Here is a 15,456-nt window from a genome sequence, read left to right on the forward strand (position 1 = left end):
TTTGTATTCGTGTAGGAAAATTATAGGTATTAAGTGTGAGATTTCTGAATATTTTAATAAATTTCTGTCCCACACATATTTTCTAGTACTTATGGAGTAAATTTCATTGGCAATCTTATACAGTATTACCGGGTATTTTTCTTCCTTCTTAACAAGACAGAATTTTGCCCAACTGATTTTTCATTTTAAATTCTAAGGTACAGGAAAGATAAGGCAACAAAGATTAATAAGTTTGTTTCTTTCCTGAATTATCACCATATCTGACAGTTGTAGCTAATATTGCTACTTAGGATGGCTTAATTCTTATAAGTAATGGAAAATATAAAAATCAAATGTAGGAACAAATTCAGATTATGAAATAAAGGATACATACTGTTTATTAATGCGAGCCATGTCAACAGCAACATACTGGATACGATGACCTGGAGGCAATGTGATATTAAGTTGACGAATCAAACGGCAGTATTCTGCATTAAGGATGGACTCATGAGGTCGCCGCTCTCGACGTTTCACCAAGTTTAATACTACAATGGGAGATCCAAACCGTCGCAAGAGTTCATTGAAGTGTTTACCTAAAATTACATAAAACAGACAATAACTTATCAATAATCCATGCACACATGCCAAGCTTTTTAAATAAAGTGCCAGACAATATATGAAAAGCAATCTGAACACAAACTTTTTCTTATTCAAAAGCCTTTTTCTAAGGTAGTCAGCAACCAATTCACTGATCCTCCACCAAGTACAAATAATACAGCATATGAAACACGAAATGCCTTCAACAATCTTGCTAGTAAGATGACTACTTTACCAAGATATCGGTTTCATCATAAACTCATTACAGGGTACTTTATATAAACCTTACTGGAGTACAGGTATATATCTTGGTTCCAGAGGCCTCTGGTGGCCGACTGAGTCTGCTCTGGTGTTATGTACATGGGTTGCAGTCTTGCTTCAGAAATTTTTAACTGTCTGCACTTATCTTCATCAAAAAACAGGTTTTGACATAGGAAAAACCTATTTCTGGTAGCTGCTGTGAGTCCTCAAAGGGGTTACACTCTCATGGTACCCTCAATAGGGCAGACCAACCAATCTCAAAAAATTCTCCTATATGGTTGGTCTCAGCCAAAACAAGTGTATGTTTGGACAGTGATAGAATATAAAGGACTTAAGACAGTAGGGCTCTATCTCCTGTCCACACATCAAGTGCCTTGGCTTTTTCCTTTGCCTTACTTGCACAGATGTGATAAAAGAGCATATGTTCGCTTTCTTCCTCATTACATGCCAGGTCTGTGCGATACAAATTTTCACCCATGTTCCATGCCTTTTCATCAGGGAAAGTGGGTGGGTTTGAGGATTCACACTGGCTACCAAATATAGGTTTTACCTACGTCAAAACCTGTTTTTTCATAGCGTAGCCACTGTTCATCCTCAAAGGAGCTTACATAAGAAACTGAAAGGTGATAAAATGGCTTACCTCCTAATAAATAAATCCCAACAACCCAAATAAATTTTTGGTTTGAAATAGAGTCATTGGTTATCACCATTTTCTTTATTCTGGATACCCATTAAGGTTTGGCAATACTGTAACAGGCCTGTTAACAGCGGGGGTTCTGTTCCAGGCTGAATGCTGATAACCGAAAATCGCTGATAAGTATGGTAATAAATGACATTTACAATGTTGTAAGTGCCAATAAACAGCTTATTGGCGCTGTCAACCACTTATCGGTACCAATAAACCGCTTACCAACAATGATACAGCACTTACCGACACCAATAAACCGCTTACCTACACCAATAAACCACTTACCGATGCCAAAAATTGCTTACCATCACCGAAAATCTGGTTAAAGACGTTAGCCATAAAACTGGAATACCATTAACCGATGCCACTGATAAGCAAGGAATGCCTGTAAAGACCAGGAAGAACACAAGAAAACTATATATGTATATTCTTTGTGGTCTAAGGTGATTTATCTAATAATTCTGCTTCTGCCAAGGAATTAATGCGCCTACCCTGACAATATCTCTGTATGACCACCACTCTCATGGCAATAGTGTTTCAGGAATTTTTTATCCAAGGTAAAGTCACAGGTTATTAACTGTTTTCTTTGTTCCAGATACCCATTGGGGTTTGGCAATAAAGAACTGCAAAAACACAAAAACCTATACTGTACTATGTATATGTACAGTATTATTCTTTGTGGTTTGAAGATAACCTACCTAATTATGGTGGGTCTGGCTGTGGGATTAGTGTGCCTTCCCCAGCAATATCTTAGCATGACCAACACTTTCATGGTAATAGTGTTTCAGGAATTTTTAATCCAAGGTGAAGTTATAGGCTATCAACCATTTTCTTTATTCCAGATACCCATTAAGGTTTGGCAATAAAGAACAGGAAACACACAAACTTATATATGTATTATCCCCTGTCGTTTTATGGTGGCGTACCTAATTTTGTCGGATCTGACTGCAGGATTATTGTGCCTTCCCTGTTTCAGGAATAGTACTGCCTCTAATAAATACCCTGTAAACTCTGAGACTTCTTTGAAGCAAAAATTTCTGAAGTTAATGATGTACTTAACTTTTGTGACTTAGGAAAGGAGTGAGGGTCTGCCTTTTTAATGAGTGACACAAATAATTTTCTGCCCATGTAGAGAGAGTGTTTGTTTGTGCTATGGTGTAGGAAAAATAGGCCAATCTGGGATGTTTGTTGTGACATCTAGGTAAGCCATGAGTGTTTGCACTGGGCATATTGCTTTATTCAAAATACTGAATTCCCTTATCAGAGGAGGGATTTTCCTCATTCTTGGCCAGGAATGATAAGCTATGAAACAAAAGTAAATGACAACTCAGAGTCTGAATGATGAAATGTCCCAGTCTAAAAGAGCCCAGCACACTAATCTAAGCTCCTGACGCCAGAGCCATCAAGAAGACTGCCTTTTGGAGCATATGAGTTGTAGCTGTATTGGGCCAACTGAACTGAGTCTAAGAACCTAATTCTGGAACCAAGTAATGGCAAGCCTTGTGGGAGCTGGTCTTTCTAGTGCTAAAGACTGGAGAAGGAATTCACAATTTCTGTATTAGGATCAATTCCAAAACCATAAACCAACGATTCTGACAGTGCTGCCTTGTACGCCATGATTGTTGTAATAGCAAGGCACTTGACCTCACAAGGTATATATAAAATATACAGCTGTTTCAAATGGGCTTTCAGTGTGGAGGCAATCTAACCCCATTTTCCATACAGACTGGTATGTCAGATAAATGAAGTCCGTAGTTTTTGCATTAGGTACCTTGCAATGTCAGGCAAATGATCTTCATGGTAGACTAGGTTTTAAAAATCCACATGTGAAGGTCACAACTCAGAGAGGAAGATGTGTACTTCCCTTCCTTCTGCCTGGGATAGAACAGCGGACAGCAATGGAATCTATTCTCTCACCCCTTACTGAAGAAATAAGAAACCAATGACTGTTTGGCTAATTTAGGGCCATAGGCAAGTGGTTCCATTGAAAGTTAGCAGACTGTTCAAAGCTTTCCTTCATTCATTACAGTCTTGTAAGAATGCATCTCTTGCTATTGCCTGAATGTCCACGTTCAGAGACACATACTGGAAGTTGATGGTTCTTGCATGTGGCAAACACGTCCACTTCCATGTTAGCAATTACTGACTTGAGAGGAGTCCAGCATGAGCCCAATCTCTTAATATAAGACATTACAGTCACATTGTCTAGGACCAAGAAAATGTGGGTCCCATTTGGAGTTTTCAATTTTCTGAGATGGAAAGATGGCCAACAGCTCCAGGAAGCTGATATGACTGCCTCAGAACAGGTGACCATCTTTCTACTCCCTGAATCCTCCCAATGACTGTGGTAATAGCAAAGTGCTTGACTTCAAAAGGTATATAATAAAATGTAAAACTTGTTTAAACAAACTTCAACTTGGCTCTCAGTGTGGAAGTAATCAAACCCCATTTTCCATATGGACTGGTATGTCAGATTGATGAAGTCTGTAGTTTTTGCACTATGTACCTAGCAATATTAGGCAAATAATCTTCATGGTAGACTAGACTTAAAAATCCGCATGTGAAGGTCACGGCTCAGAAAGAAGGATGCGTAAATGACTTTCCCTCCTTATGTCTGGGATAGAACAGTGGATGGCAATGGAATCTACTCTCTTGTCTGTTGTTGAAGAAATAAGGAACCCATGACTGTTTGGCTAATTTAAGGCTACTAAGCAAGCAGTTCCACTGAAAGCTTTTTATTGTTCAAAGCTTTTGAAATCTGGGACTATGAAGGAATGCATCTCTTGCCTACAAAGAGGGTGATCTAGCATGACAAGCAGGAGTTGGAGAGCAACCCTTCTTTCTATAAGGGTAGAAAAAAAAAACACCAGCCACTCTCCAAAAGCAATGTAAGCATTACTTCCATTTGCTCATGGAACGATGCATATACGTAGTTTTTTTAGGCCACAGGAACTGGATCAGAAGGCCTGAGGGAGGTAGATTAAGCTGAAACATACAATGGGTTTTATATTTCTAACACACAGGATAATACACCCTGGTCTGAGATTTTGGGCTACCTATCTCACATGCCAATGGGACTGGAAGAAATCCTTATATACAGTATTTTGCAAGGTACAAATTTGACAATTACATGTACTTCATAATAAATGAGGGTCACTTTCTAACTAGGCATGAAATTACTGCACAGCCTATGTGAGGTGCCAATGCATCTGTGTGAAACCCTTATAAAATTAGATATGGAACATCACTTTAAGAGGGTTTGAATTGCAAACTAGATCTCAAAACCACATACTGTATCAAAAGTCCTTTACAAATAATGTGAATCATATGAGTAAATACTTGTAAAAAAAAGACACATACTAATAAGATACTGTATATACAAAATTTTTTTAGGAATTTAAATTTAAAGTTAAACAACAACCAAAAACCTCAAAAGTATTTGAAGGGACATAACTAACCAGCAGTATCAGCATAGGGTTCCATGACATCAAATGTTATAGGTGGCTTTGGAACCATTTTACTAACATCTTGGGACCAATGGCAGGGAATAGAACCTCTAATCTGAAAGTAAAGGCAATATACACATTAAAACAAGTGCTGACAAAGTAGCCGAGACCTAGAAAATATGTTATCAGACTCTTAAGAGAAAACCATTAAATGTGGATTTGTACTTTGACAGAGAGTCTTAAGAAAACCATTAAATGTGGATTTGTACCTTGACAGAGAGTATCAGAAATATATAAACAATTCAGGTTAGATACACATTACAAAACTTGAGCTTGAAGTAATGAGAGATACATGAAAAATGAAAATGCTAGAAAATGGACTAGCAACTCCAAACTGAAAGTGAATAAAGCTTCAAAAGTCACAATTCTGGCATTCAATGAGTGGGCAAATAGGTACTGTACAGAACTTTGATCAAAAATAGATCAGGAACATCTTGATTATTTTTCTTGAAAAAAGAACAACAAAGACTGCTCATATCCTACCAGATGGGCAGAAGCAAATATGTAATCTACCAATGGTATAGCATGTCATGAAGATAAATGTTAAATTTGATTGAAAGTCATAATGAAATACAACAGGTTTTGATGTAGGAAAAACCTATTTTTCATGGTCACTGTTGAGTCCTCAAGGAGTTACCCTTCCATGGTCTACCAGAGCTCCATGGTGACCAAACTAATATCAAAGAATTATCTTTTAGCTGGTCTCGTAGCCAGGTATTGTGTCATAGTGATAAACACTGTAACACATGATGGAGTATGTAATGGATTCAAAGATGAGGGTGCATTTTCCAAAATCTTTACAGCAAGGCTATATACTCAGGTTCTTCCATTACCAAAACCTGCTTAGAAGAAGTGATTAATGCACATGCTTAGTCCGTCATATTGTCGACAGCAGACCTGTGCGGAGACCAAGAAGCATTACTTTTGTTGGTCAATGCAGGATGATCCCTTGCCCAAACCCCATGCCTTTTCGTCAGGGAAGTGGGAGGGTTTTGAGGACTCAACAGCGACTACCAAAAATAGGTTTTTCCTATGCTAAAACCTGTTTGACATAGAAATTGACAGGTGACAAAAGGCTTAAGCTCTCAATTTTTAATCCCAGCACCCCAAATAAAAAACATTTCTGGTCCGAGGTCAAGCCGCAAATTTCAAGCCCCATTCTTTATTCCAAATATTCCTCAGGTTTTGGTACCAAAGAACTAGAAACTATACACGAACTTATATTTTAGGATGTAATTCTGCAGTGGCTTACCTAAGCATGCTGGGTTTGTTGCATTACTGTCGCCCTTCTCCCAGCGATAGCATACTCACTGTCAATAAGACCCCCTGGTTTTCTGCTGTAGCGCCTAGGGGTTAGGACTAACCATACCACCCACTGATACACAGTGTAGTCAAATCTATTCGAGCTTGTAGCAATAATGTTTTTTTAAAAATACTGTCTCTCATGACCACTTGTACATTTAGAGACTTCTTTGAAAGAGACATTTCTGAAGAAGGCCAGTGACATACTTACTTACTTTCCTAATATCATGTGACCTAGAAAAGGAGTGTGGATTTGCTTTTTTAATGAGAGACACTACAATCATTCTCAGCCCTTGTAGGGACAGTGGTTTGTTTGTGCTAGGGTGTACGAGAATCAGACCCTCTGGGATGTTTGCCATGACTTCTAGGTAAACCTTAAGTGCTTGAACCAGACATAAAGTCTTCTCTGCTAAAATGAGTTTTCTTATCAAAATAAGAGAATTATTGAGATTGGTTGGTGTATCTTATGAAGCCCTGGGGGGAACATGAGATTGTAACTCCTTTGCAGATGAACAGCAGCTATGCTATAAAAAGCCATACTTTCAAAAAAGCTTGGAGAGTAAACTGTTTATACTAACTGTACAAGGACCCTTCACAAAATTTTAAATAAATACTTTCACCAAATAATAATAGTTAATATGTGCCAACTTACCTGAACAAAAGATGTATATCTTCCAGAATGTATTGATGGTACATGAGCATCAAATACCAACTGCTCTGTTTCCACCTCATTGGCTACTTCACCCTGAAAACCAATACAGTAATTCATTATCAATAAAACGGTACACTACTAGATTCCAAAATCCATTTGGACTACCATGCATATATGGATCGCTTACAGTAATTCTGTTAACTTTCGTAAGGTGATACTCTAAAACCACAAGCATTTTTTTAGGTGTGATGGTTCCAGACAAATATTGTATTAAAAGTACAAAAGAGTAGTAATACTGTACATAAATTGTTTTAACACTGATGTTTATATAGCAATGTTCCTTAAAATCCCATGATTCTTCCATCTCATACATGAACATTTCCATTACAAGGCTTTAACTGGAATCTGGGCATTACAGGAGCCAGTTTTCTGAAGCATTCTCCTTACAATAGAATAGAGTACTGTACTGAATTTACGCTGAAGACCAAGCACTGCGACCTATGTCATTCAGCACTGAACATTCTCCTTAGAAATGGTTTAGTGATTTATTACATCAGCCTGCTCACAACAGTTTTGAGTGCAGTGAGGTTCCTGCAAAAATGCCCTCTTCAATTTAAGAATCCTACTATGCCAAGCTAGCAGATTATGTAGAACTACAAGAATTAAATTGATTAATTTAGATACTGCACATTCTATATTTAATAATTGGTGAACCATCTCACCATTCTGAAGCAAGCATGTAGTAATTAACTGTAAGCACAAGAAACAGCTGGACCTAAAGAGCAATTAAAAACAAACAGGTTAAGGATTGCTTCAGAAGAAGCTTTGCATCTTCATTATACAGGGAGTCCCAGTAAGGCAACATGATAAAAAACTGAATGGTTTAAATTACAAGACTGCAGTTATAATACTAACCATACATAACTATATTTCCCACATTCAAAAGGCTGAAAAGTTTCATCCCACCAGATTCACCCTAAGATTCCCACTAAATGTAAGGAAAGATTATCAACAACTGAAAAATTTCACAGCCTATGAAAATTACTTAAATAATTTACTTAACATGCAGTAAAATCTGAAGAATATATCAATAACAAGCTGCTATATTCTGCATCTAGCATAAGTTTTCAAACTATAATACCAGATACAAAATGCAGCATCAGATTTGGAGCTATCCTCCTACATGCAGAACATAGCAGGTACATACTGACTGCCATAGTTTTCAATTTTTACTGTAAAACTAATGCAATTTTGGTAGTGATCAAAGATCTTATATTTGCTTATATGTTTCTCCATGTTTAGTGGCTCCAATAGGGTAATATAATTATCCAAAAAACAAAAACAAAATAAAAAGAAATGCACATCCCTGAAATACATTTTCTTCTGAGGCAGGGAGACAACATTTTCACAATTACAGTTTGTTACATTAAAATCCTAGCTACTTTTTCAGGCATCTGCAGGAAACCCAGACACTTCAAAACAGAGAGAAAAAGTTACATCATCCTTTCATTCCAGTGGGATATCAAAACTTCTATTCAAATGCAATATCTATTCAGTTATCCCCAATTTCGTGTTTTCAGGATTATCTTTCATTAAATTTATTTGGTTATCTTTTAATTCTCTTGTCAATTTGTAGCTGATGATGTTCTGAGAAATTTCTTAAGTTTGTGATTTTGTTTTAGTTATTATTAAGAAGTATTATTATTCATAAGATGAACCCTATTCATATGGAATAAGCCCACAGGGGCCACTGACATGAAATTCAAGCTTCCAAAGAATATGGCATTCATTAGGACAATACATTTCGAAAATTTTTGGTCATCCAGCACCGATGCATTGAAAAAAATGTCTTTGTCAAGCCTAGGTTCAACCATTAAAATAATTTTTAAGAAATGGACTTTACACAGATATTGTGTTCACTGCAACTATAAAATTTTAGATAGTCCTATTTCATTATTTTTACACCTTAATGCTGAAAAAAAGATAAAGAAATACCACAAAAGTATTACTGTAGCTAAAATGCAACCACCCATATCAACATAACCATTGGTGTGGCGACAACATGAACCATTTGGAACACAGGCCTACAGTGTATAAAGACATGGAAATGATCTTGAAAATATTTATTCTATAGTTGTTATAGTATTATTTGTATTTTCATGAAAAATAGAATCATTCGTGTTATATTTCTTAACTACTTCAAAAATAATGGTTTACTAGCAAACATTCGCCTTTGCAATTTCACACTGGTTAATGGCAAGTTTTGTTCTTACACCTAGGTGGGTTAGTTTTCTTTATTTGTTAAATGCACATTACTATTAACATTCACATCCTCTATACTAACAATTTGTGGCGGGAGAGCATTGGAAATTATTTTCATATTCTAGCACTTCAAGTTACCTTATGAATAAATCAATTATGCAACAAAAGCAAGCAGAATGGCTTTCAAGAAAATAACATTCTTCGTCAGTTAAACAAAAGTTGTTGTATAGGCCTTGGTATTAATACTAATAAATATTTAGATTGATAGCTATTTTATAAAAATTAAACATCGTCATCTTTTATTCTTCAAAGAACAGGTAATCTCTTAAATTAAATCCTTTAGTAAACGAGATTACATCTCAGAAGTCTTAGATTATTTCTGTTAGGCCTATAAATCATTTTGCAACCTACACACAGTTTGAACACAGTCTAAAATTTCAAAAATCAAATAAAACTTTTTATAATTCATACTGTATTCCTATTTTGAAAAAAAGACTGTTGAGCTTTTGAGCTTATTAGGTCTACTGTTACACGCTGTAGAGGTAGTTATGATGAACATTTCAATCAGCAAGTTAGCGCGCTGGCACTGATGAGATTGCTAACCTTATCACACTATGCTTTGAGGTAAGCAATGCAAAATAAAAATTAATGCATGTCACATAGATTATGAAATACACAAATGCATAAAGGGATAATATTTACATAACCATAAGGAAAATAGTGTTAGCTGTCAATCTGCAAACTTGTCAACATGTACGTATGACATTGGAAATGAAAAAAAAGTTTAACACTGCCTGGCAACTGTTACGTTGAGTCTGAGATTTTTGATGATACAAAAAAAATCATGTCACAGATTTCAGCATGACTGTACAAATGGCACATTTTCTTAAAAAAAATTACAATTTTAATTTTTACAAGTATATACAGAGACAGGGAACTTAGGGTGCTTGTGCATAAGCATTTAGGGCACTGCTTATGGAGCACTCTGTGGGTGTAACCTCTGGTATCAGAAATGAGATTTACTCTTAATCACCTCTGCAAGATCAGTGGCATGATTGCAGGAGGTTGAGGGTGTGACAATTGCTTTTAACAATATTTATTTCTTGATTGTAACATTCTGAGTAGATATAATGGTCATCCACCAACCCATCATTACAGGCCTAGTGAAGGCCTAGTGAAGCTGCTAGCCTGGGCAGTACTCAGTTTCAATACAAAACGGAAACTGAATTTTTATATTTTTCCTGGCACAACTTACCCCTGCATTGTTTCCTTACCTCTTGGACATAGCATGGGAGGTGATAATCTTTCTTCAAAGTTTAATAACTGTCTTAAACCCATACATAACTTCCATGAGAGCAAGACATCTAGAGACAATGAACTACAGTACACCACATTTGTACCTAACTAAAAAATTGGAAGGGAGGGGGTGCTATGGATTAGGGTTGTGAAGGCTTCAACTTATGGGAATTAGTGATACTGTTCAGGACTTGGTATCCCAGAGAATTTAGGATGTCTTGTGGACATGAGTATTTCTTAAAATTGCTTCACAGGTGTCAAAAAAGTGATATACAAATAAGAAATAGGCATGATATAAATGAATAGTAATGGAGGGACAGAATGTGAAAGAAAAAGTATAAAAAATGGGAATGACATGAATGTTTTGCCTCAATCTTGGGCACAAACAGTGAGTCAATCTACCACCAGAGGGTCAATGAAGCACATACGCTTATTCTGCTAGATGGAACTAGGAAGTGTTTCTTCTTTTGTGGAGTGTCTGAAGTTTGTGCAAACAAACAGTATGACTAATGTAATGTAATGGCGTTATGTTGAAACAAATGTAAGTTTTCACAATTTACACAGTAAACCATATGTCTGAGTGCCCTTCAGCAATAAAATGGCCCCTGAAAAAAATGAGCATGACCCTCACATGACCGAAGCTTTATCGTATTTTATTGATCGTCCTTTTAGAATCTAGTACAGTGGCTTATTCATGTGAATCCACTCAGCTTCACAACAATATTGCTAAAAACACTGATATGAATCAAAAGGTTTTTCAAGTTACAAAACAACAGCTAATATGTGACACTTTAAGAAAAACCTAACACATTTATCTTTGTAGGTAACTCTCCATGAAATTATTTGAACCCAAGATCTATTTCGATTATTCTGCAATGAAACCCCCTACTTTACAATCAAGCCTCTTTTCCCATGCACACTGATAACACACTATTCCTTACCTCATAATTTGCTCCTCTCTTCAAAAATCTAGTGCCCGCATAACAGCAGGAACGGCGAGCAATAAGGGTTAGGTAAAACGGCCGTCCATAAACAGATATATTACTCTGAAAATAGGCAGAAAAGAACATTACAAACAATATGTTTAGTTGGAAGGCTTAAATATGACAAATTTTTAATTAATTTGTATTTTTTCTAACATACAAACCTGAGGTCTTTACATATGGATAACTTTCGGTGAAGCTGGAAGGTCCGGCCATTAAACTTTTGCAAGGCGGTTATGGTAACAGTTACCCATGGCAAGGTCGGAAGTACCACCTACCTAACCGGTATGCATTTAATCTCTTCAGTTTGTCTTTTTTGGCCCAGGTAAAAGAATGAGGGGTGGTAAGAGGTGGGCCTTTTATATACAGACCTCAGGTTTGTATGTCAGGAAAAATACAAATTAATTAAAAATCTGCCATTTGTTCCTACATGAATACAAACCATCAGTCTCTACATATGGAGACTTACTACTGGAGGGAAGATTTCAAGTAATTCTCTGAACTAACTGGTAGTTCGGCTTACCTGGTATTCTCTTCCTGGTCATGAAAGAGCAATGGAAGGGTACTATACCTCTGATCTACTGAACAAGAGATGTTCAACTGACAGACTTCTAGGCACTTTGAATAAAAGTAAAGTATGAAAACCTTGACTCGAAAGGGTATAGACAATCCAACAATGTTGAAGACTATGCAGCTAAAAATAACCAACTGGCTTACCCATAGCCAGTCCTATCTCCTTGCTAGAGAAAAGGTAGGAAATGCATCTATTAATCCAAACAAAACTGGATTATAGACAGGATACTCAGTCATGCAGATCACCTGCACGCACGTCCATCCACCTCAGGATGGCTTATTCACTCTTCCTCTGTCCACTGGATGAGGACAGAAAACTACACGACTTACTGAGCATCCACCAAGGATCCAAGGACCCATGGACAATAACCCAAGGTAAAAGGATAAGAATGTGAACTGCACAATTACATTCTGTCCTAGTACCAGATCGACAGGTTCTCCCTGAGTGCCATAGACCGATGGATAACTGTGGCCCCTAGAGATGTTGCCTCTAATGTGCTGATGATCACCAGGAAATTGCAGGGTACGTTCGGAAGGTCATTCCCCTAGGCAGAGAAATGATCCCTTTGCCTATGGTCAACACTCTGAATGTGACAGATATATGGATGACTTCCTGGTATGCTCGGTTGATCAGTTCCATAGCTAGAGAAAGGATCCCTTTGCCATCATTTCCCGGGCAGCTCAAAGCTAGTGAACCAGTTGTTAGCTCTGGGTAGGAAGACTAGATTATGGGGGTAAAATAAAAGTCATGCTGTCTTTGGTGCCACAGGACCACCGAAGGAAAACGATCAATTTAACTGATCACTTTTGAATATGCAGAATAAGCAGATCAGAACAGAGCCAACACAGGACGTCAAGAGAAGAAAGAGTATAATCAATCTTCTTTCAAAGTTGAGTGAGAACCAAAAGTCAAGATCAGTTGATAGATATATCTGTTCAGACAAGAAACTACGGTATCTATCAATACATGTCTGATATTCCTTCCCCCTTTAGCTAGTGAGAGGAAGGGTATGCCACTGAAAGATACATTTGTGTACAAAACAAAATGTCATATCAGTTGGAATACTTCAGTCACGTGTATTCTATAGGTCCAACATCTGATGGGTCTTATTTTCTTACCTATCTTGGTAGGGAAGAGAGCAACTAGAAAAGAAAAAGATCAGCGTCTTGATCCATTCCACTGTCCTTATCAGTAAGATCCCATCGATACAGAAGTGAAAGTGGTTTAGCATAGCTAAGAACAATCGTTCAAAATTCCATGAAAATAAAAGTTCTTCTTGAGTATTAAGGAGGAAATCAGTCCTCTAAAGACAAGTGCTCTTGTATACACATTATTGGTATTAAAACCAATCTGGAAGCAGAAACTGATAAGGGAAAGTAGGCATGCTGAATCACTTCACGTTGCCAAAAAAGTGGAACTCCTGTACCCGTGCATGGGCATAGACTCTAGTGGCGGAACTTGTCTGACATGCATCCCTCATCCTGGAATGTGTCTGACAGACATCTGTGTTGAGCATGCTGCCGCAACCCCATTCATCAGCACTGTACACAGAGAAGATGATAGGATAACCCCAGGGATGTCCTATGATAAGATGTTCTGTGCAGATATGCGCTAAGTACTCTACTGTTAACTTGTGCACTGTCAACGGACTTTGCACCGTCGACAGAGGAGATGTCCTAGTACTGTCAATGGAATGTGCATCGTCAACAGAGGAGACTTCCTATGAGGAGAACCCCTATGATGACGTAAGTTCAATGTGTTGCTCAGAAGAGAGTTGTCCTATGATGATAGGACACCAACCCTACCACTTTTTCTCGGCTAAGGAACCGCCATGGTGCCATTCCTGAGCAAAGTTACGTAAAGCTTGAAGACTGATCCTAATGCTTGTAGGCACAAGAAGAACTAGGATATTGAGTCACAAAACAGTCTGGTTAGACTTGGATAGATATAATTTCAAATCCATCTTACATTAGCCTAAGAGAGAGAGAGAGAGAGAGAGAGAGAGAGAGAGAGAGAGAGAGAGAGAGAGAGAGAGAGAGAGAGAGAGAGAGAGAGAGAGAGAATCGTAAAACTGTTAAGCTCATTCTCAGGCCCACCTATCATTCCGGGGTGCGCCCCAGAATGAGCTTGACAAGTTTATGATTTGTACTAAAGATTTATTCAATTTGTATTACTGTAAACATTTTATAGATATTTTGCTGTGTTTAGAGAGAGAGAGAGAGAGAATCATAAACTTGTTAAGCTCATTCTGTGGCGCACCTGTCATTCCAGGGTGGGCCCCAGGATGAACTTAACAAGTTTACGATTTGTATTACAGATTTACTTAATTTGTATTAAACATTTTATAGATTTTTGCTGTGTTTACGTTAATATTAACATTTGAAAATTAGTAAATCATTTGTCATAAAAATGTATTTAGTAATGAAAATAAAATGAAAATATATTAATTAGTGAATACTGCCCTATGAAAAAATTCGTGAATTAGTGAAAATTCCCCTGCTGACAAGTGAATACAGTAATGTGTTCCACAAAAATCCGCAACAAAATGAAACGCAGAAATGTGACATGCATAAAAATGGGGAAGGGCACTGAAATAAGATTAAATAATAACTCAGAGAGAGAAACTTATGTGGAAAGAAACAGGGTTTGAGCTTTCGCTGGTAAAAAACTGGTTCTCTCCCAGGGGTCGACCACCAGGATTTAACAGTTATGTCTAACTGCAACAACATTAAGGAACTCAAACTTTTTTACAGGAGCTAAAGACTTGGCACTCAGCTTCCCAGCCACAATATCTACAAGTTTCTCCAATTCAGCAGCATGGAGCAACATGGGAGATGTCAGCTAAAATGCAGACCAAGAAGAGTAATGGGGATCCTAGCCAGTTTGTGCCCTGTTGTCACATCTGTGTGAGAAGGGTGAAGGACAACCAGGTAATCATTGTCAGCAAGAGAAGGAGCCCTCTTGTCTTTGGTCCTTTTATAATCTATCACTATGTCTATCAATGGCACTATTCTGGCCAACACCAGCTATGAGAGAATTTTTTTATATTTGTTGGTGTGTTTTATGGAGCCTTAGGGGAACTAACATAACAGTAACTCCTTTAAGGACGAACAGCGGCTAAGCTATTAAAAAAAGTATTTCCACTAATCTGCAACTTGCAATGCAAGAATGTCCTTTAATACTTTCGGTGAGGAAAACTGCAATAATAAACTACGATAAGTCTTAAAATGGAAATTTACTCTGAAGAAAAGCTGCTAGCTGCAATTGCAATCACACAAACAGTGACTCAGTTTGCCTCCAAAAAGCCAGTTGAGCCCTGATGTATTGACTGCCAAATGGAGCTAGAGAAATTCTTC

The 15,456-nt window shown here is 37.4% G+C and overlaps 1 protein-coding gene across 1 annotated transcript in view; it reads right to left on the reverse strand.

Moving 5' to 3' along the window:
• FIG4 (polyphosphoinositide phosphatase FIG4) overlaps nt 1-15,456 on the reverse strand; it is a 147,008-nt gene that overhangs the window by 66,040 nt on the left and 65,512 nt on the right. Inside the window, 4 exon segments of the mRNA XM_067099669.1 lie at nt 374-572; nt 4,984-5,086; nt 6,986-7,078; nt 11,485-11,589. Of these exon segments, the coding sequence (XP_066955770.1) occupies nt 374-572; nt 4,984-5,086; nt 6,986-7,078; nt 11,485-11,589 (500 nt within the window).

Source organism: Macrobrachium rosenbergii, chromosome 55 (assembly GCF_040412425.1).
Source record: "Macrobrachium rosenbergii isolate ZJJX-2024 chromosome 55, ASM4041242v1, whole genome shotgun sequence".
In the NCBI taxonomy this organism is placed as follows: Eukaryota; Metazoa; Arthropoda; class Malacostraca; order Decapoda; family Palaemonidae; genus Macrobrachium; species Macrobrachium rosenbergii.